At 44.1% G+C, this 24,025-nt stretch overlaps 1 protein-coding gene across 1 annotated transcript in view; it reads left to right on the top strand.

Annotated features, from left to right (window-relative positions):
- The window catches only part of LOC144888364 (uncharacterized), a 46,420-nt gene that overhangs the window by 19,108 nt on the left and 3,287 nt on the right, over nt 1-24,025 (top strand). Inside the window, 1 exon segment of the mRNA XM_078766069.1 lies at nt 23,136-24,023. Within this exon segment, the coding sequence (XP_078622195.1) occupies nt 23,136-24,023 (888 nt within the window).

The raw sequence follows: 24,025 nt of genomic DNA, 5'->3' as shown, positions 1-24,025 counted from the left end.
AATCCATCATTGCTTTGAATATGAAATCTTTCCTCTGCTCCAATGGCTTGGTTTCATCAATTTGGTTTCAGACCAGGTCACTCTACTCTGGACATGCTGCTTCTGCTGTCTCAACAATGGATGGAGGTCCTCAATGCCAAACAGGAAATTAGAGCTGTCTCCCTCGACATATCATGTGCCTTCGATATGGTCTGGCACCCCGCTCTGCTCACCAAACTCTCCTACGATGGTATCCATGGAAATCTCCATGCATGGCTGGCGGACTTCCTCTCTAGTCGAAGTCAACGTGTGGCCCTGAATGGGTTTCTCTCATCTCCTCTTCCTGTTCAGGCTGGAGTTCCCCAAGGCAGTGTTCTGGGCCCTGTGCTTTTTCTGGTCTTCATCAATGATCTCTCTGACTCTCTTGAAAATCCTCTCTATCTCTTTGCTGATGACTCCACTCTCTGCCGCTCCATTTCTCATCCCTCAGATCGGCAGTCTGCAGCCTCCTCACTCTCTGCAGACCTGGACAAAATCACAGACTGGGCAAACAAGTGGAACATGTCTTTCAATCCTGACAAATCTCTCACTCTTACGATGTCTCTCCGAAAAGACCGACTGGACAACCCTCCCATCTACTTTCTGAATAATCCTCTCCAAGAAGTTCTGTCACTCAAGCTTTTGGGTCTCACTATCTGCCATGATCTTTCCTGGGAAAACCACATTTCCAAGCTAGTCTCCAAAGCCAGTCGCCGACTGGGCATCCTCAGTCGTGCGAAGTCCTTCCTTGGCACACCTGACCTCCTCACCACATACAAGGCTTTCATCCACAGCTCAATGGAGTACTGCTCTCCTCTCTGGGCTGGTGCTCCTGCCTCACACCTAGCTCGGCTTCACGCTGTTGAGGCCAAAGCTTTCAGAATCATTGGAATCTCCTGCGATGAAGTTAACTCCAAGGGCCTTTCACTTACTCACTGCAGGCAGGTTGGTGGTCTTTCTGTCTTCTCCCGACTCCTCTCCAGCCTTGCTCCCCCAGCTCTCTCTGTGCTCTGTCCCCCCCAATATTCCTACAGGTCGCACAAGATCTGCCTGCAACCCTCTTATGGTTAAACTGCCAAAATCAAGACTCTCTGCTCACCTTCACTCTTTCATTCCTCTTTTCTCCCACCTCTGGAACAAACTCCCTCACTCCCCTCAATCCCACTCCTCCCTCCAGGTCTTTAAAATGGCTGTTCACCACCATCTCTTATCTTCCCCCATCCAAGACCTTGATCTTTTCTACCCCTGCTAATTTCACCCCAAATCCACTTTTTTGAGGTGACTTTTGTCTTCTTGCCTGGAAGTCCTTGGTGTCCTTGCGTTTTATACCTATCCTGCCTCCCCCCAGGCCCTCTGCCTCCCACACATCTCCCGATGTCCCTGCCCTCAAATGTTGTGTTTGTGTGCTTCCTCCCCTTCTCTCCCCATCTTGTCGACCTCTCTCATTTTTATATACTTTGTTTACTTGTTTGTTTGATTTGTTTGTTTGATAAATGTTAGCTCTTTCACGAGCCTAGACTCTGTATACAAAAAAAAGACCCAAATGGCCCTGAAGACCCAAAACACAATGAATCCCAAAAGACACCGAAATGGTCAAAGATGCCTACCCCTCTGAAACGAGGTGTGGTGAGGCACGCGGAGCTCGCCAAGTCACGCTAGTAATTAAATTAAATGCATTTCTCCATTTGTATTTGATGCGCTTGTGATATCCCTGGTCGTGCCACATCGTCTTATCCACATTCCTCCCCTCATTCCCCCAATTAAATTGCATCGTTTTGGCAGATAAAATTTGTCTGTTGTTGATGTGGCGCAGCATAATGGGCCGATTTGTCTCCTATAGTTTTCTCTGGGTTTATTTTTGTCTCTGTATATAAAAACTCATTCATTCGATGCTGATTGAGAAGAAAACTTACAAAATCGGGACAGCGGTGAACAAACTGGATGTAAAAGCCCACATTTTTGGATAATAATTGATTGGATTGACAACGGAAATAACTCAAAAAATTCCAAACGGAATGAAGAAAATAACATGTATAATTTTTCTGTGATTAACATAAGCATTGTATCCCTGGCAGATCATCGATGAAATGGAGAACTTCTTGGAATGACTCAAATTCCAAGGCCTGGGAGCAGAAACAGCCCAAGCAGTGATCGATAAGCTCGGAATTGAGAATCGGCAGGTTTTTCGGGCTTGTACCGAGTCGAATGCATTGTGGACCGAGCTCCTCTCTCTCTCCAAAGAGAAATTACAATTTGCGTTGTATGCTGACTTCTCTAAATTTATGAATTCTTTTTCGAAGCCGCAATATGTCCAGATTGCAGGTTCTTCTCTTTTGGGAAGTATTTTCGTCAACTTTGAGAATGTTATTCCGGAACTTTCCAGTTCCTGTGAAAAGATTTTCAGATCCCAAAATGTGCAGCTGGAAAATGTTCCTGGTTTATCTGGAATCGGGTTCAGTGATTTCTGCAATCTCCGCTCTCAGGATGATGGATCAAGAGCCATGTCTGGTGTGTGAGTTTTCTTTAATGCAACATCGCATGTTAACCAATATCTTGATCGTCTGCCATTGTTTTTTTTATATCTATCTATAATTCCAGTAATCTCTGTGTGTTTGTACGTTTGTCTGTGACCGCTGTTTCTCGACAACTACCGGTCCGATATACTTTAAACTTGCCAGGTATATTGCTGGGGACCCGAGGATGTGCCTTTTCAAGGTTTGAAATTAATCGGACAAGTAGTTACCGAGTTATGGCGATTTAGCCGTTCGCCGTTCACTTTGGCGCTAGCGAATGGACCAAACCATTTCATGTAAATAGAGGGGGGGGGGGTTCTGTGGTCGTTGCGAATGGACCAAACCATTTCATGTAAATAGAGGGGGGGGGGGATTGTCACCGTACTCGCAAGCCGTTCGCCGTTCGCTTTGGCGTTGCGAATGGACCAAACCATTTCATGGACCAAACCATTTCATGTAAATAGAGGGGGGGGTTCTACCGTACTCGCAAGCCGTTCGCTTTGGCTTTGAGAATGGACCAAACCATTTCATGTAAATAGAGGGGGGGGATATAATTTTAGTTATATATATAGTACGGGCAATGCCCTAGTTCTTTTAACTTGTGTAATCTGTTTTGGTGCAGTTTTGTATTGTCTAATATTAATGGATTTTTGACGTAGGGTACAAGGTACATTTTAGCTCACATGGAACATATTTCCGGGGAGCTTGTGGGATGGCACGTCATCAGTCTGTCCATAAACACATGCAACTTCCCTGAAACTGCTGATGCGATTGTGACCAAACTTGGCGAAGATTATATTTTGTGTGTTGGAACTCAAGTTTGTTCAGGGCATTGAAAAAATAATCAAGGTCTCAGGGGGTCTACGTCTACCAGGGGTCAAAGTGGGTCCAGGTTTTACCCACCCAAACCACGAAATTAGAACTACACAAACGATTTCGATGAAATTTGACCACAACCTTCATCACCCGTGATGTACCAAAGTTTGTTCAGGCATTTGAAAAATCGGTGTCTATTTCCCCTATTTTTTTCTTTTTTGGAAATTGCATTAAATTCCAAGGTGTTCCATGTTTAATGGTGCATTTGAGTTATCTGCATGCAGGAAGTAAATTGTTACCTCTCTTTAGCTATGGAAGGCTTATCCTCGTTATTCTACGCTTTTTGAAAAATATGAAGACGCTTCATCGTAGTCATATTGTAATCAGCTCTGTCCATCCGTATGTCTGTCAGTCATTCTGTCTCCTCCTGAAAGGTTGAGTCAAAATTCACATACTTGGTTGTTATGATCACCACCTGGCAATAAGGTGCAAGAGTATTGAGTATTATTTTGACCCCGCAACCTGGGTACATTACCAAAAATAGGTCAATACCCCTGGCGCTCACCTTGTGTAATATACAGTATATTACACTGACAAAAGGTATTTTAAACCAGTTTCAAAGCTTGCGAGAGACAGGGCAGCATGTAGAACCATACTGACATAATCATATGACTTCAAACAAACAAACAAAAAAAGACCTATTTTGGAGGGCAACTCACCCCGCCCCACCCCATATACCTCCTCAGACCCCAATTCTTCTAATGCCTCAAATAAACATTGGAACATCATTGGTGATTAAGGTTGTGGTGAAGTTTTATTGTAATTGTGCATGTAGTTTCAGAGAAAAGAGCAAATACCTACTTTGGGTGTGGGGCGGCAACATGCCAACTGTACCTTCGACCCCGAATTTTTTTTATGCCAGCAACAAATGTTGGTACATCACAGGTGATCGGAACGTTGTGGTCAAGTTTCATCGGAATTGCATGTGCAGTTTCTTCCAAGAAAGCATGTACATATTTTGGGGGCACCCCCCCCCCCCGCACTCCGTAGATCCCCTCATGGGCCGGTATTTTTAACTCACCTGGAACGAAGATCAGTGGAGCTTATACGATGGAGCATTGTAAGTCTGTAAACACTTGAAACTTCTTTTCCGAAACCACTGTGGGATTGCGACCAAATTTGGCACAACTGATATTTGTTGTGTAGTGACCAATGTTTGTTCACGGCATTTAAAAAAATCCGGATCTAAGGGGGTTTACCCGGGGTCAAAGTGGATCCAGGTTTAACCCCCCAAAATAGGAATTTGCTTTTTCCTGTGAAACTACACACACTATCCTGGACCCACTTTGACCACACATAGACCCCCTTTGACTTCGATTTTCATCGTGCCGTAAATAAACTTCGGTACATCATGGGTGTGATTAAGGTTGTAGTCAAGCTTCATTGAAATAGTGTCTGTAGCTTCAGAGGAAAAAGCAAATTACTATTTTGGGGGATCAAACCTGGATCCACTTTGACCCCTGGAAGACCTTAGACCTTGATTTATTTTTAATGCGGTGAACAAACTTTAGTCACAATACAACAAATATCATTTAGGCCAAATTTGCTCACAATCCCATTTGTGGTTTCGGAGAAGAAGTTTCATGTGTTTAAGGACTGCCTGACGGATGGACGACGCGCCATTGCATAAGCTCCCGTGAACTTGGTTCAGGACATTCAGAACTTCATTGTACTGTATAAGCTCCCCTGAACACACACACACACACACACACACACACACACACACACACACACACACACACACACACACACCATCACCTGGTGTTGGCCAAATGTTTAGGGCGGAAGGCTTGGGATCCTAATGTCCTGAGTTTGAATCCCCTTGAAATAACGCCAGGTGGGGTTGACTCAGCCTGTCATCCTTCCGAGGTCGGCAAAATGAGTACCAGATAACTGGTTATAGAGAGGCATTGCATCAGCGGCAGACGCACCCACAGAAAATGATGCAACCAGCAGCAGGGTGGCTGTACACTGAACCACCACCACCAACATCACTTTAGAATTAAATGATTATCGTATCCGAATCCACATTTAGATCTTCACCAAAATCGAATCAATTAGTCCTTGTTGCACACACCTGTCCACCAAGTTTCGTCCAAATCTGTTCTTATCTTTTTGAGATATCTTGCTATGTATCGTTTTTGGTCGCATCTCCCGATGGTAAAGAATCACTTTTAAAATTCTACTAGCCGGATCCGAATCCGGATCTTCACCAAAATCTTATTATTTCGTCCTTGTCACATAAACTACCTCGGCCAAATATCGTCCAAATCCGTCAATAACTTTTTTAGATATCTTGTTCACAGACAGACAAACAGACAGACAAAGGCACAGGGGTGAAAACATAACCTCCATTCACCTTCGGTGGCAGAGGTAAATATTGTTGCACGTGCACACATAATCCACCCGTCCAGATCGCAATTTGTGAAGGGAGATAAACGGCCAATTAGTTGTACGTGTCGAAACATCTGATTAGCCTGTGACACACCGCACATATCTCAAACATCCAATTTAAATGATGCAATTGCATAGAATCGCAGTGTCATAGAATTGTTAAAGGGGATTCAGCACATTGCTTCTCATCGTAGGTTGATCCATGTGATCTTGCATGAGATTCAACAGCGATCAAAATGATTCCTTTGAGAGTCTAATGCTGGACAAATTTAATATTGCCATATTTCTTCAGAGGATTGCATCTATCCTCGAAGATTCACAATGCATGTCGGTGAACTGCCTGATTACTACTCTCCTCTTCCTCCTTTTGAACTTATTCAAGCACTCCTAACGCATCTACAGTCCCGTGAAAAAGTAAGTACACCCCATGTAAAGTTTTGACTTTTTCAACATATTTCAACATACAGCTATTTGATCTTCATTTCAACAATATTGACAGATAAAGGTGATATAATATAACAAATGTAATTAAACATTTACATTTTGTAGTCTATTGTATAATTTAAATAAACATAAATGCAGATTTCGCATGTGGAAAAAGTAAGTATGTCGGGAGTGACTTCTTGATCGTAATAGACTTCCACCACCAGTTGAGAATGACAAACGTTTATTAAACACCAAGTTCACAGCTGGGAGGATAGAGCTTGACTCTACAGCACACATCGACAGCGTGCCATCATCAGCCTTCCTAAGGATACATCGATTCGCAGTTCATTTATATAGAGGCACACTTTATTAGAGAATCTCCGCTAGAGTCTGAGAGGACAAAGAAACTGGGCTGATGGTCCTCCCACCGGCATCCCCAATGGGCCATGTTCCCCACCATCATCCGTCCTTTCGTCTTGGAGGAGTGAAGCACGCACCGTTAGGATCCGGACCAGATGTGTTTTCAAGGCTCCGAGGTGACAAGAAATATAACTTACTGAAGGGGGATTGCATTCCTGGTCCTGATAAGGCCATAAAATGTATGAGGTCGTTCTGATGAGTTCCAGGTGTTGGATGTACCTTTCAGCTCACTTTCTTATTTAAACTTAATCCAGAGTAGGGAAGTCAAATATATTTATCATAACTCAAGCATCATTTGATTATACGAAATATAGTTAATGTTTTAACAGTCTATCAGCAAAGGTCTATGTCTACAAATTCAAGCATCCCACGTAAGGTTCACATTTCACACACGTATAATCCGCATTCCTGCCCGCGGCTCGAGACGCCGTTTGCGGGCCAAGGAGAGAGTTTTACGACAAGGCTATCTGGCCTGTAAAGAACGCACGTATACAACAAAGCCATCTGTTCTGCACAGATGAAGCGTGTATTTCTCATTTTAAACTACGGCAAAGTGAAAACCTTTTTATTAACTATGAAATAACAGTTTCAAACAACATTTATAACAGAGCTCGTACAGTAACAAATCAGCTACCTGACATTAACCTTCCTCTTGTCTCGTCAAGACAAAGTATCTCAAGAGACAACGTGCCACATCGGGCTTTATTGAAAGACAATCGTGTAATGCAGGTATCTCCCAAGGGCGTACCGTGCGCCCATAGCGCCTCGCCCGTGCATTTGGGGAACGTGTGGTGTGGTGCGTGCTTGGAACCTGAGGGCTCAGAACATGAAAGGCCATTAACGTTTCGGATCCACAATGAAGGCGTCTGGTCCAGATGAGGTTCTGCCCCACCAGAGGGCCCATCACCTCCCCTGCGGAACTTGCTCCCCCCACCCTTTGCAGACGCGGTCCTTGCAGATCTTCGAAGTTAAACAACGATCATGCCCATGAGATCTCTCACGTGTTGCTGTTCTGGGGAATACATAATGGTGTCAGTATCTTGTGTCTCATGTTCCTGGTCAGGGTACAGAGCGTTAAAATCCGAATCATTTGAAGCAAAGAGATCCAAAACATTTGAAGCAAAGAGAGGGACTTCCTTTATGTCAAAGTCTCCCATCGACGCCTGGTTGGCTTGCGGGTCTAGGATATCCATGTCGGGTCCCTCGACTGCCAGACCCAGCGTCGCAATCAGATCCATAGTTGGGTCGAAAGGGGGTGTACAGCTGTGAGCTTGTAATACATAAGAGGCGTTAGCCAGTTCTCGCAAGGGGTTTACAACACAAGTATCACAGTCATCACAAAAATTAATACAGGCATTAGCCAGTTCCCGCAAGGGATTTTCAACACAAGTATCACAGTCATCACAAAAGTTGATACAGTCTTCTGAAGCGCCGGTCACATCTGCCTTGTTGAAGGACCCATTCAGGTCGACGGCCTCTGCGGTCAGAACCATGGTCGTCGTCGGCGGCTTCTTCGTTTTCCATCCTGTAAAGTACTTTCTCATACAGAGGAGGACTAAAGATTTCATTAGTGCCCCCCAGATTACTACCCCGATTATCACGGCCAGTGTGGTCAATAGCCACTTCACTATAGTGCCTGTCCATCCCCGGAACCAGTCAGTGAGCCAGCTAAAATTATAAGAGTTCTCGCGCGCGATCCGATCGATCGTCAGAGCGTGGCTCGTTTCCCTTAGTCTCACTATTGCGGCTGACACTCCTTCGGATGGATCAGGTATGTATGTGCAACATTTTCCCTCTACTATCCCGCATACCCCTCCTTTCTCTGCCAGGAGCATGTCCAAAGCCACCTGATTCTGCATCACAATTGTACGCATGTGAACTACCGTGTCCAATAGTATGTCATGAGCCGTAGCGGTGTCGTTTGCCACCTTTTCTAGGGCCAAAGACAATTTATCTATCCGGAAGCTGTTCATGGCTGTGCCCACACCTGGGAAGAAGAAACCTAACACCTTTTCCCATAGGCTCCCATGTAGTTTAGTGGTTCCATCTTCGTTCATGACTGACCTCTTATGTCGCCTGTCCAGGGACTTAGGATCTAGCTCGTCCAGTATCTCAACGTCAGGAAGGACTGAACCAAGATAACATGTGCCACCCCAATTATTTGGTAAATAGGGGTAAGCCTTGTCGCCGCATATAAACATTGTCCCATGGGGTGGGACCAGGTGGGTGGATAAGCACTGGAGTCCCTTTGTCACCCCATTAATCCTGCTAACCCCCCTAGAGAATGTTATAGCCGTTATGTTGTGGTTGTGTTTATCTTGCAGTACTATTTGTAGTGTAATCCCAGCGCTCCCTTTTCCCAGCTTCCCGGGGAGAGTGTAGGCGCATTCTGATTCTCCCATAAGCAAGTGGCCGGAACCCTGCAGGCAGACCATCCCTTTCTGTGGTTTGACCCAGATGGGGGCAGGCCTCTCGGCCACATGGGCAATCATTGAAGGGCGATAATTAAATTGTCGATTGCAACTCTTGCCGTTGCCAACCCCTTCTCTTTCCAGCGTGGTGACTAAACATGGGGAATCGATAGGTTGTGAGCAAAGATCATTGAGGGACAGAGGTAGCACTATCATGTGTATTCCTGTGGTGCCTGCTTGGGGGAAGTGCATGCACGACCAGCAGTGTGTCCTATTTTGAATTGTCGCCACCTCTCTTGCCACTTTCCAATATGTGTTTTCACCCTTCTTTGGGGCCTTTTCCTGGGGGTGCGGCGTGAGTATCTATCTATAATTCCAGTAATGTGTGTGTGTGTGTGTGTGTGTGTGTGTGTGTGTGTGTGTGTGTGTGTGTGTGTGTGTGTGTGTGTGTGTCTGTGTGTTTGTCTGTGACCGCTGTTTCTCGACAACTACCAGTCCGATATACTTGAAACTTGCCAGGTATATTGCTGGGGACCCGAGGATGTGCCTTTTCAAGGTTTCATATTAATCGGAGAAGTAGTTACCGAGTTATGGCGATTTATTTACCAAACTAATCACAGAACAGGTTGCGGGGTAGGCCAGCCAATCACAGAACACGTTGTTGCGTAGGCGTGGCCGATGTGAATTTGAGGCGTAGCGGGCGCCATTTGGAGGAGCTGGGAGGACTCAGTCGTGATAGAGTGAGCCTGAGTGAGTATATCAAGACAAGAACAAGATCTAGAAGGAGGTATGTACGGTGCGATTCATATAATATATTGTTTAGTTATCGTCGATGAGGAATTTGGGGTCGGAATGGGTGATCGGCCTGGGTGACTGGGTCTCGACTAGATGCTGGGCCGCACCAAGGAACGGGCACCCACGTACGGGCACGACCTGAGGATGTGCCTTTTCAAGGTTTCATATTAATCGGAGAAGTAGTTACCGAGCTATGGCGATTTCTTTACCAAACTCCGCAAGCCGTTCGCTTTGGACCAAACCATTTCATGTAAATAGAGGGGGGGGATATAATTTTAGATATATATATATAGTACGGGCATGCCCTAGTGTATTCAATGCATGGTGGTCGGGGAGTCAATAATTGTATGGTCGTAACTTCACATATCAATATCAGGGTGGTATTTCTTTCTAGTAAAGCGTCCGTGGTTAAAGTGTTCGGACCTTTCCCCCATTCGAATCCTGCTCTGGCGGAACTTGCTGTTGGTCCAACTTTTCCTCCCCGTTTTACTTGCCTCCGACGAGAGAGGGCAACTTGTGTTGACTTCGTTCCGTTTGGATTTGTCCTTTCCGCCCTCCACATTATATATATCCACGGGGGGTCCTTTGGTGGTATTAGACAACATGGTACGTTTATCTTCTGTCCCCAAGTAACGCTTTGATAATGGACGTGAGACTTAGAGGTTAGGTTTTCATATAATTATTCTTCAACATATGTCACCATGTCCGCCCACTTGAGGGGTGGGGTGGTGGGCGCTGTGGTGGCGAGGTGGTATAATCCTAGCAGTGCAAGTGTACTTAGTCATATATGTCTGTGCAGCTCCTGCCCCATCCTGTGTGACGGTGGGTGTGGGTAGGGCCAACTTACAATGCATGGCGTGGATCCAGGAGGTCTTGCCCTTGCAAAAGACAGCGGTTGGTGTAGTCGGCAATACCTGGAATGGTCCCGTCCACCTTTTCCAGGGCGTTCTTGCTGGTGAAGTGCTCCACGAACACCTGGTCTTTCCTCTGGTGGAACACCTGGTCTTTCCTCTGGTGGAACACCTGGTCCACAAACGCCCTGGGAACACCTGGAACACCTGGTCACCAATTTCCTAATCCACTTTTTCCAAGTGGATCCAATTTTATCCAATATTCGATTTTAAATTCGATCCAATTTTCTCTAATCCTTCTCTCAGCATCCCATTTGCCTGTTTCCTACACCAATAAACCAATAAAAAACGAAAATTATTTCAGCTAGAGTTTCAACTAGAATTACCACAAACAAACCACCATTAACCTCCCCCTATTATTTATTTATTTTCACGAATAAACAAATAATAAAAATGACCTGGTCTATTTATTGGAAATAAAATAGTTCGCATATGTCTTACTGTCTGGTCAATTTTCCCCACCCACTGTGATTCGCTTAAAATAGATTCTCACTGTTGTTATGTCTGACATTCGTCTCATGAAAACCCATCCAAGAGTCCGGTGTAACAGACAGACAAACACATAGACACGCCGAAGACCCCAGGGTACCCATCAAACTAGCTTGTCCCCAGATCCACAAAACAAAACATGTAACTTACTCAATTTTTTTCTTTTCAATTGTCATCCGAATTGCCATTCCCTGTGCACATTAGAGCACTCCGGACTATGTCAACAACTGAACTTCCAAGACAACAACGATAACATACACCACCTGTCATTCACAGTAGACAACTGCATTTCCTTCCTTTCATTCATCCAAAGCAAAATTGATGACATCTACAACAGCTCAATCACCACAACCCGCTCTATCCTGACAAACTGCATCACTGAAATAAAATCCTGGCTTCGGATCAACAACAACCAACAACGACCTCAACCACCCATAACTCTGCCCTCAACATTGATGGTTTCCCAGTATCCACCTTCCCTCACATCCGGAATCTTGGCATCATCATTGACCAAACCCTCTCCTTTGACAAATACACTAAACAGATCATAAAGACAGCCTTCTTTCACCTTAAAAACATCGCCCGTCTCCGTCCATCCCTCTCCTCCACGGCTGCAGAAACCCTCATCCACGCTTTCATCACCTCCTTCCCACACACTGCATCATTTAAGCTGACTACTCCCTTCTGAGACCTGCGCTTTCCGATGTTTAATCCACTAATCTGCCACGTCCCCTACTACAGGTAACTCTTCCTCAGTGAGCTAACACTGCCATATTTACCTCCATGGAACAGTTGGTGGTCCTCCCAAAGGTGCATTCCGATGTTTAATACAATTACACCTGAGCACTCAATTAGCCCTCCATCGTACCACAGACTTACAATCAGACAGACAGACAGACAAATAACAGAGGCGTGTCACCAGCCTCAGCACAGGACATCACCTCTCCAGACAGGCACAATATAATCCACAGTATTGAAATGCCAACTTCTATCTGGAGCCTCGCAAGGCCAAAAGTCGGGCATGTTCGCTGCATTTCACGCAATTGTAACCTCCAACCACACGAGGTGTTCCACCCTGCTCCATGCTCCATGCATGCTGCAAGCTCCACCAAGCTCCATGCTCCATGCATGCATGCTCCACCATGCAACCCGATCTCTACTCTGTGCCCCCCCCCATAATCGGCAAGTTATGATAACCCACAATACACCTGGGCACACACCCTCTTGATACCACGACTTGATCCATGCTTCTTGCATCTTGCATCCATCCTCCTATAACCTCCAATAAGCCCCTCATGTCCTCCATTTAACATGACTATCCCCAGAGCCCGATCAAACACGTCACTGTACTCGGCCCGGTTAAATTAAATTCAAAGCATACTGTACCGGACGCTTCCGCTCAGCGCCGGAAGTCTGTTTATTTCCTGAGTCCCCCGCAACACCAAATAAGTCGTCAACCACAACGACAACAACAAAATTCCAGAACTCAATATTCTCTGTTCACTAATTACGTACATAATTTCAGTTTAACCAACAATATATGTCCTTTCTTTCCGGATTTTAGTTCTATATCCTGCCATTGAAGCAACACCCAGTAGATTGACTCAGCCTGTCGTCCTCCCAAGGTTAGCGAATTACCTCTGACCTCATTCCCTTGCATATCTCGAACAAAGGTCAAATAAACTTCAAAAGGTCAAACTTCAAACGAAGAAAGGTGGTACAAATGTCGAATTGGGGTAACCAGCGCTTTCATCCCACAAATAATACAAGTCCGGCGACATCCCGCCCCTGCAAGAACTCCACATCCGGACAGACAAACGACCATTATTGAGGCTCCACATTGCAAAATGCTAACACCCTATGAATCAAACAACCATCAACAATCCGCCCAGGAACTTCCGTGGGAGGCGTGCTCTACCATGCAGCACCCTCACTACCTGGTGCACACCTTTCGCACATCCCTCCAACTGATATCAACACCAATTATTGTTAAACCCCATAGCCATCAACCATTCGATGTTCCTTATTCACACATCCAGGTCTCCATGCCCTTTGTCATTGCACATTCCCTTGCACCTGGAACAATATCCTGGAACAATCCTGCACCTGGAACACCTGGAACAATATCTTGCACCAAATACACTCATTCCCCTCTCAGGCTTCGTTACACACCTGACCACAGCACACCTTTGCACACGCTCGTCGTTCGCACACTTCATCAACACCTCCTCGCGCCCACTCTCCCTGCACTCTCCTGCGCGCCCACAAAACTGCAGCCCCCAGTGCCCACCCAGAGTGCCCAATCCGCGACCCACAATCTTCTTGGGGCACACACCTCCTCCTTGAAGTCCATGCCTCAGAAATATAACTCCACAGACAGACACAGCAATGAAACCACAACCTCCGCTCTCTCTCCAGATCAAGGTGTGTATTTCGCATCTCTGACCGCATTTCACACCATGACATAATTTTCACACCAGCAAAACTGTAATCTTTCTCATTACACGACCCATTGACTCCCAAGGTCACATCGGCCTCAGGGATATACTCATACAATCCACAAGTCGTCAATACACAATATAATCGTTAATCGCATAATTCCTGCAGGCAATTCAAGTAACCCTTTGCCAACCATTCACGGACCTCCCACCGTGCGGGGCACATCCCTTTTGAGTAGGCAGGTTATCACCTGCACTCTGAGCAAACTCCGTATTCTAAATTCAACTTCTGAATTCGGTTGCATTGACTGAATTCTTCAATCTGCCATTGAATGAACTCTTCAATTCAAGTCAAACATACGATTCAATTCAAATTCTGAATTTAATTCAACAAATTCCAAATTGCTGCTCGACTGCCGCTCGAAAGGCAAAGGCAGCCCATGTTGTAACCATCTCCAAGAAACCGCTTCATATCAACGTTCCTCCGAGTGCTCTCCTGACCCGATTTATATCAAATCGCTCCCAAACACTCCCAAACAAATGAAAATCCAGACTCAGTTAAGGACATCACCTGGTCCCTCGGATAGACGCTAAAATCGACATTCCCGGCCTGGATTTCCCGCACGTCAAGCAGACCATTTACAAAGCTTCACACCGAAACCCATCTGCTTTGCATATGTCATACAGACAAATAAATTGGCGAGATACACACGTTAAGGACACACATCCGCATTCAATAACACACACACAATGACAATGAACACAAATACACACGTTAATGACAAAAATTCGATTTAAAGTCCAATATGAGATACAAGTATTAATATCCCTATATAACATACATTCCTCATTCGTATACCAGTGAGTCTCCCAGACGTCGCGCGTACACCAGATCGACTCAAATTCAAATCATGCCCCTCCTCCAGCCACTCCCATGTACAATCTTTGTTCATTCATATTACGTCTCTCATTCAAGGAAAAATGATTTTTGGGACGGGTTGGACGGGTTGGACGGGGTGGGTTGAGGTGGAAAGGGTATGGCAGGGCGGGGGGTGTTGGGGTGTTGCCTAGAGCCCCGGGACTGAGCTCAGGTCTTGGGGGCGGTGGGGGGTCTTGGTCTGGATCTTGGACCAGAGGCATCAGCCGCTTATTTGCTTGCTCAACTACCTCCCTGATTGTTTTATCCTGAACTTTGTCTGCTTGCTTCCTTTGGCTCTGAAGCTTCAAATTCCTACAATGCAGCTCCTGCTTCAATTTTCAATATTTCAAAACCCACTTCCGTTCTTTCTACCTGGATTTCTGCTGCTTATTTCCTCTGTCCCTAAAGTTTTAGCTCCTTTCCTGCCCTCCTGTCTAGAACTTTGTCTAGAGCTTCCTGGCTTGACCTAGTAGTCGTCACTACCCTCTTGTCCAGCTTATCTGGTACCTGCGCGTACCTGACCTGACAAGTACACCCCTACATTTATCACAACTTCAAATTCGTGAAATTAGAATCAGGTGCATCAGCTCAGGTGCAAATGATTAGAACATCGTTGGAGAAGTTCTTGGAGGAACCTGTCTTATTTAAACCTCAGATATTTAGTTTGGTTTGCTCTTTGTTGTTGAAGTGTGTGGCGTCACCATGCCTAGATCAAAAGAGCTCTCTGAGGCCTTCAGAAAGAAGGTTATAGATGCCTACGAGTCTGGGAAGGGATTTAAAAAGATCTCCAAACAATTTGAAATCAATAATTCAACTGTCTGGAAGATCATCGACAAGTAAAGAAGATTCCAAACAACTGCCAACATGTTCAGGCCAGGCCGCCCCAGCAAGTTCAGCCCGAGAGCAGACCGCAAGATGCTGAAAGAAGTCTCGAAGAACACCACAATGTCATCACGGGACCTACTGGTAGCTCTTCCCACTGTTGATGGCAAAGTGCATGAGTCTACCATGAGAAAGAGGCTGCACAAATTTGATCTACATTGGAGGTGTGCCAGGAGGAACCTTTGCTGTCCAGAAAGAACATCAGGGCAAGACAAAAGTTTGCCAATGAACACCTAGGCAAAGAACAGCACTTCTGGAACAATGTGCTCTGGACAGATGAGTCAAAGGTAGCGCTATTTGGCCACAGTACCAGAAGGCATGTTTGGTGAAAACCAAAGACAGCATTTGACCACAAGAACCTGATACCAACTGTAAAGCATGGTGGTGGAAATATTATGGTTTGGGGCAGCTTTGCAGCAACAGGGCCTGGGCAACTCACCATCATAGAATCCACTATGAATTCTTCATTGTACCAGATGATGCTTGAGGATAATATGACGCCATCTGTCAGAAAGTTGAAGCTCAACCGAAGGTGGACCTTGCAACATGACAATGACCCTAAACATACCAGTAAATCCACCAAGGAATGGCTGAAAAGAAAGAAATGGAGGGTTCTGGAATGGCCAAGTCAAAGCCCAGATCTAAATCCCATCGAGATGTTGTGGGGGGATTTGAAATGAGCTGTGCATGCAAGAAACCCCTCAAACATAGCACAGCTGAAAGACTTCTGCATGGAGGAGTGGGCAAAAATTTCTCCCAGTCGATGTCAGAGACTGGTAGACAGTTATAAGAAACGCCTACTTGAGGTTGTTTCTGCCAAAGGGAGCAATACCACCTATTAGAGCCAAGGGTGTACTTACTTTTTCCACATGCGAAATTTGCATTTATGTTTATTTAAATTATACAATGGACTACAAAATGTAAATGTTTCATGATATTTGTTATATTATATCACCTTTATCTATCAATATTGTTGAAATGAAAATCAAATAGCTGTATGTTGAAATATGTTGAAAAAGTCAAAACTTTACATGGGGTGTACTTTCTTTTTCACGTGACTGTACATCCGTAGCATTATCTCGACATTTGGAAATGTATACGCAACTTTCTTGTCCATAAACAGTTTGCAAAGGAATGTTCTCTCCCTATGTTATCATCTTCGTATCCCAGTAAATGAGTGAAGACGGCTGAAAACTGCAAAACTTCAACACCAAGTGTTTGATCAAGATCATCCTTGTACTCAGCAACCAATTTTGCTGCAGCTGCTTCGATTTCATCGCAGTCCAGTGATTCCAGTTCATGCAAGAAAGCGAAAAGAGAACAGGTGTTTTCATAGGCTTCCAATCGTTGCTCCAATGAACTCAGAAACTGATCAATTACTGGAAGAAAATTCTGAACTCAAAATTTTCAGACAGTGAGAGTGCAGCTTGTTCTGATCGTCCATATGTGGAGGCCCCTTGGTTGTTGAGGCCCCATAGTTGTGGAGGCCCCTGGGCAACTGCCCAGCTTGCCCATTCATAAATCCGGCCCAGTCTCTATCTCTTTGCTGATGACTCCACTCTCTGCCACTCCATATCTCAACCCTGAGATCGGCAGGTGGCATCCTCTTCACTCTCTACGGACTTGGACAAATTCACAAACTGGTCAAACAAGTGGAACATGTCTTTTAATTCTGACAAATCTCTCACTCTCACAAAGTCTCTCCAAAAAGACCATCTGGAAAACGCTCCCATTTACTTTCTCAACAATCCTCTCGAAGAAGATCTGTCACTCAAGCTTTTGGGTCTCACAATCTGCCATGATCTTTCCTGGGAAAACCACTTTTCTAAGATGGTCTCAAAAGACTGTCGCCGATTGGGCATCCTCCATCTTGTGATGTCCTTCCTTGGCACATTTGATCTCCTCACCACATACAAAGCTTTCATCCACAGCTTGATGGAGTACTGCTCTCCCTTCTGGTTTGGTGCTCCTTTCCTAACACCTCGCTCGGTGTCACGCTGTCGAAACCAGAGCTTTCAGAATCATTGGATTCTCCTGCGATGAAGCTGATTCTGATGGCCTTTCAGTTGCTCACCGCAGACTGGTGGTCTTTCTGTTGATGGTCTTTCTGTCTTCTAACATCTTCTATCTGGCCTAGGTCCCCCAGCACTGTCTGTGCTCTGTCCCCCAAATATTCCTTCAGGATGCACAAGATCTGCCAGCAGTCCCCTTCTGGTGAAACTTCCAAAATCAAGACTCTATGCTCACCTTCACTCTTTTATTCCTCTTTTTCCCCACTTCTGGAACAAATTCCCACACTCTCTTCAATCCCAATCCTCCCTCCAGGTCTTTAAAACTGCTGTTCACCACCATCTCTTATCTTCCCCCATCCAAAACTTTGATCTTTTCTGCCCCCGTTAATACACCCCAAATCCACCTCTTTCAATCTCCGACTTCATTCTTGAAATGCTTAGTATAGTCAGGTTCACTATGTCAATAAATTAAATTTCTTTCAAAATCATGGTAGATTAGCAAACCTATACATTTTTGGAAAGGTTATAGCATAAGGAAACTAAAAATCAATGTTTACATTTGGAGAGATTCCTGTATGGCGGCCATTTTGGATTTTAGTCAGGTTCACCATGTCAATAAATTATATTTCGTTTAAAATCATGGTAGATTAGCAAACATATACATTTTTGGAAAGGTTATAGCATAAGGAAACTAAAAATCAATGTTTACATTTGGAGAGATACCTGTATGGCGGCCATTTTGGATTTTCAAAATGGCCACTGTAAAATACATATTTTGTTCTATTTCTGCCTCTAATTACCCTAAAAACTTTTTAAAATATACTAAACCTATATCTTCAGGGACAAGGAATCCAATTAAAGTATCAAAATAGTGCTATGGGGAATGGTAAGACACGAATCAAAGGTTTTGAATTGCAAAATACTGTCTTTATTTTCACGATAAGTTGCATAATCAAATACATGTTATCATTTTGTACAGGCAGTTAATAACATCAAAATGTGTCACAATAATTCATATCACCAAACATACACAGGCAGTCAGCAAAATCATATATACACATGCAGTCAGTATAAATTCACATCTACACATATTAACGGAATTTTTTTTGTATCAATGGCTGCTCCCTGGATGCATATTTCCTGAAAAAAGAAAGAACTGTTACAGTCAGAAGTCTGATTATGTCACCAATGGATTCCTTGTACCTGAAAACATAGGCTTAGTATATTTTAAAAAGTTTTTAGGGTAATTAGAGGCAGAAATAGAGCAAAATATGTATTTTTATGGTGGCCATTTTGAAAATCCCACACAGGTATCACCGCAAATGTAAACATTGATTTTCAGATTTTCGATGTAATAACGTTTCCAAAAATGTATAGGTTTGCTAATCTACCATGATTTTGAATGAAAAAACATAGTGAACCTGACTAGTAGTGTCAATTTGTTTTATACGTTGTATCATCCCTTCCCTCCCCTCCCCTCCCTCAGCCCTCTCTCTTCCACAGATCTCTGGATGTCCCTGTTCTCTACTGTTGTTTTGCTTGTTTGATTCGCTCTCTCTCTCTCCCCATCTTGTCTCCCACTCCCTTCAACATGTTTTATTTGATATGTTTTGCGTTTAATGTTCGCTCTTACACAAGCCCCGATCTTATATGCAAAAAAAAGTCAAGCTTAGGTGAGCAGGTCCTGGTGGCCTTACTTGAGAAGGATATGGAGGAGCTCATGGCCCAGGAAGTTGTATATGAATGTAACATTGTGGGATAAGGCCCAGGAGGGGAAGCAGGAGAGGTGCCGATAGCGATTGAGGACCCAAGCCTCCCCCCCTCTCAAACCATCCCTCCCACCTCCCCACTTCCCCAACACCCCCTGTAAAAGGCAGCACCAATAACATAGAATAGTGGGGCACCGTTGCCTTTGACTAAATGATGTTGTTGATTAGTCAACTAATGGCACAGGTGATAATTAAAATGCAGGAGGGACAAGGTGGCTGGCATTAGGCATGACATGCATGCAGGGCAGGTAGAGGTGAAGGTTGATATGAAGGCTATGGGCAATGAGGTAGCCGCAACACTCGAGGCTGTACTGAGAGAGGTGAGTGAGCATGTGGATGGTGTCCGGAATGTGATGGGAGCAGGTGAGACTAGAATGATGGAGATAATTGGGATAAAAGAAGAGGTTAATGGACTTAAACAGGGAGTACTGTGGATGAGGATGTGGATGTGGATGAGGAAAAAGAACAGAAGAAGCAAATCAGAAGTAATACAGGATCTAAGGGCAGCTCGAGAAATGCCCTTAGATTCTGTATTTGGACTTGAACAGCAGGAAGGATGTAAAAAGAGATGTTGGCAAGTAAGAAAAGAATTTAAAATGGGACATAATGGCCGGACACAGAAGATAAAATAAATGGGTCGAAGGATTAGAGACGAAAGAACGGAACATGAAAGAAATAATGGAAGACACTAAAGTAATCTCAAGCACAAGAAGATAAGCGAGAGGGCAAAGAATGTTGAGGAGGAGATCATGGAATATGTAGAAACATTGTGTAAAGATCGGGATAACACGTCAGGTGCAGGTGGAGAGGATATGAGCGATCAAACTGGATCATGACGAAGTGAGGCTGTGTGAACTGGAGCAAATTCATGGTGTGAAAGGGTGTGTGACGAGCTTGGGTGGAATAAAGAAGCCGGGGTTCCTTGGAGTGCCGAGCCTGAGAGTAATGGAGTGTGTGCCGTGAGCGTGCAGAGTGGAGTGCATGAACGAGCGAGGGTACGGGTCATGCATCGATTCAGACGGGGGTAACCGTTAGCTTGACTGAGGGGAGGGGTGAGGTTACCGAGCGGGAAATATTTTAAATGTTAATATGTTCTCATCCTGTGCGCGGGGGATTAAAAAGAACAGGTTTGTCATCCGTACCTGTCCAAGGGAGGGGACATTTCAAGGCACTCCATGTCAGTGTGTTAAAGGTCTGTGTCGGGAAAAACGCCAGTATGCAGATGATTGAAAAAAATTCCCAAGAAATGGTGTGCGGCTGAGTGTGCGCGGCACAAATGCTGCATCCGGCACAATTGGCAAATTCAGCTGCGGGATCTCTGTGGAAAGGCTCATATCTAAAGTTGTGTGTGAACTGTCATGGAGAGACCCATGTGTGTGAATGGAGTGAGATTGACTGGAGTGGATCGTGTGAATCAATGGTGTGCATGAGATGGCTGGTGTGTGTAAGTTGTGTACGCTGGGCCATGAGGCGATTTGGGGATGTACCATGTTGTGGTGAAGTGGTGTGGTCGTGGTGAAGGTTACGGGGTTGCTCATATGTGTGTGACGTATGTGGGGGTTCCGCAGCGCGAGCAGTGGATGTGGAGAACACGTCCGGGTTCCCGTTGGGAATCCGCCAAATGTGAGTGTGAACATTTAAATTCATTGGCAGGTTCCAGATGTGCCGCAGAACTTTCCCACAGAGGGGGAATTACATAGGATAGAATATTTAGTGCGGAAGCGGTTTAAAAGCTGGAACTCTAGAGCAATCGCTGCTGTTTGAATGTGTTGGGCACCCGTGGAGAAGCTGCCTACCTGTTCATGCCATGGAAGGATCACCTGCCGAGATAAATTGTCTTGCCAGGTTTGGCGGTCTCAATTGGTGTCAGTCGTTACTTAACATCCCGTTAGGCTGCGAAGCTAGTTCAGAGGTCGGGGAGAGTCCGAGAAATTCCAGAAAATGTTTTGAATAATTTTTCAATCTTTCTTTCATGGAAATTGAATTAAATACTTAAACACTGCTGAACACAAATCGCCGCCTTGTTATTTCCACTAACCTTCAGGTTAGCATGCTTCAATAGCGCTTAACATCCGGAATTTTTATTTTTAACAATATTTATCTTCATGATTAGTTCACCTGGAACGATTTTCTGGGGAGCTTATGTGATGGTGCGTCATCAGTCCATCTATCTGTCCGTTTTTCCGGAAACACTTGCAACTTTTTTGCCTCAACCGCTGATTGAATTGTGACGAAACTTGGCACAAATTATATTTGTTGCGTTGTCACTAAAGTTTTTCATGGTATTAAAAAATTGGGTCTTCTGGGAGTCAAAGTGGATCCACGTTTAACGCCCCCAAAATAAGAATTAGCTTTTGACTCTGAAATTACACACACTGTTTTGATGAAACTCGACCACATCCGTCATCACCTTTGGTGTAACAATGTTTGTTCATGGCACGTAGAAAATCGAAGTCTAAGGGGCTCAATGGGAGGCGGGCGGGGCAAGTGTGTCCAAGTTTGACCCCTCAAATTAGATATATGCTTTATGCTCTGAAACTACATACACAATTTTGATGACACTTGACCACAACCTTCACCAACCGTGCTGTACCAAAGTTTTTCATGGAATGAAAAAAATCTGCCCCTTTGGGGTTGTGCATGGGGCAGGGTCTGCCCTCCAAAATAGGTATTTGCTTTCTTCTCAGAAACTACACATCCAATTCCAATAAAACTTGACCACAACATTCTGTTCATCACCCATGATGTACCAACGTTTTTTCCCAGCATTTACAAAAATGGGGTCTAAGGTAGTCTATGGGGGGTGGATGGAGGTTGATTTTTCTTTTGTTTGTTTAAAGTCTTACGATGACGTTTGTATGATTGTACATGCTGCCCTGTCCACCAGCATCCATTCAAATTGGTTAAAAATGCCCTGATATGGTTTAAAATACCTTTATTCAGTGTCGTATACTGCTTTATTCTACCAGATGAGCGCCCGGGGGTATTGCCCCTCTGTTTATATTTTAATGGAAGTATACATTTCATGATGTAACATGTTCTATGATCTCTCAAGATGGATCTCAGTCTCATTTCCCTCTAAACTACTGATGCTGATTTGTACACAGGTGATGTCTATCCTGTAAATGTCGAAGGCAGACAACACAACAATGATTCATCTGTCACAGAAGATTCAAAATGTGCTTCGGCAAACAAAGGTTCAGATGATATTCACATGACAAACGGAAGTGCTGCCTGTTTTGCAACTGGTGAATGGAAACGTAAAAAATTCTTTTTGCAGAAGAGATATTTTGTGTTGAGAAAATATTACGTTTTTGGAAAAGTGTTAAATATTTAGCATTTTGATTTTGACAAAAATAAAAGAGAAATGTTGTGTTCTTTCTTTCTGTAGAACAATCCAGTAGTAATAAGGGACAAATAAGGTCCATGCGCAGCTTGACGGTGAAGAAGAAGCCTTTTTTGAAGAAAAAATCACGAAATCAAGACTCGCTTCCTCTAAAATACAAGTGCATGTCTGGGCCTCACAACACCATGATGAATATTTAATTGAACAAACACAAAAAGGTTGTAGAAAGGGGAATACGTTATAAGTGTAATGTGTGCAGAATGGGTTTTGCTTCAACGAATAACATCAAAATACACATGTGGATTCATACAGGAAAACACCCCCACAAGTGCTCTGTCTGTGATAAAGGTTTCTCTAGTAACAGCCATTTGAAAAGACATATGAAGATCCATACCGCAGAGCGACCTCACAAATGCTCGATATGTGATAAAGGTTTTCCTCAAAAAGGCAATTTGAAATCACATATGAAGATCCATACAGGAGAGCGACCACACAAATGCTCGATATGTGATAAAGGTTTCTCTCGAAATGGCCATTTGAAATTACATATGAGGATCCATACAGGAGAGCGACCTTACAAATGCTCAATATGTGACAAAGGTTTCTCTCACAACGTCAGCTTCAAATCACATATGATGGTCCACACAGGAGAGAAACCTTACAAATGCACAATATGTGATAAAGGTTTCTCTCGAAACAGCCATTTGAAATTACATATGAGGATCCATACAGGAGAGCAACCTTACAAATGCTCGATATGTGATAAAGCTTTCTCTCATAACAGCAATTTGAAATTACATATGAGGATCCATACAGGAGAGCAACCTTACAAATGCTCAATATGTGATAAAGGTTTCTCTCGAAACAGCGATTTGAAATTACATATGAGGATCCATACAGGAGAGCGACCTTACAAATGCTCGATATGTGACAAAGCTTTCTCTCATAACAGCCATTTGAAATCACATATGAGGATCCATACAGGAGAGCAAACTTACAAATGCTCGATATGTGACAAAGGTTTCTTTCGAAACAGCCATTTGAAATTACATATGAGGATCCATACAGGAGAGCAACCTTACAAATGTTCGATATGTGATAAAGGTTTCCCTCAAAAAGGCCATTTGAAATTACATATGAGGATCCATACAGGAGAGCAACCTTACAAATGCTCGATATGTGATAAAGCTTTCTCTCGAAACAGCCATTTGAAATTACATATGAGGATCCATACAGGAGAGCAACCTTACAAATGCTCGATATGTGATAAAGCTTTCTCTCATAACCGCAATTTGAAATTACATATGAGGATCCATACAGGAGAGCAACCTTACAAATGCTCAATATGTGATAAAGGTTTCTCTCGAAACAGCGATTTGAAATTACATATGAGGATCCATACAGGA

The sequence above is a fragment of the Myxine glutinosa genome, chromosome 1 (assembly GCF_964187855.1).
Source record: "Myxine glutinosa chromosome 1, kmMyxGlut1.1, whole genome shotgun sequence".
Taxonomy (NCBI): domain Eukaryota; kingdom Metazoa; phylum Chordata; class Myxini; order Myxiniformes; family Myxinidae; genus Myxine; species Myxine glutinosa.
Note: the sequence above shows the minus strand (reverse complement) of the source record. Positions and strands in the feature narration are given on the sequence as shown.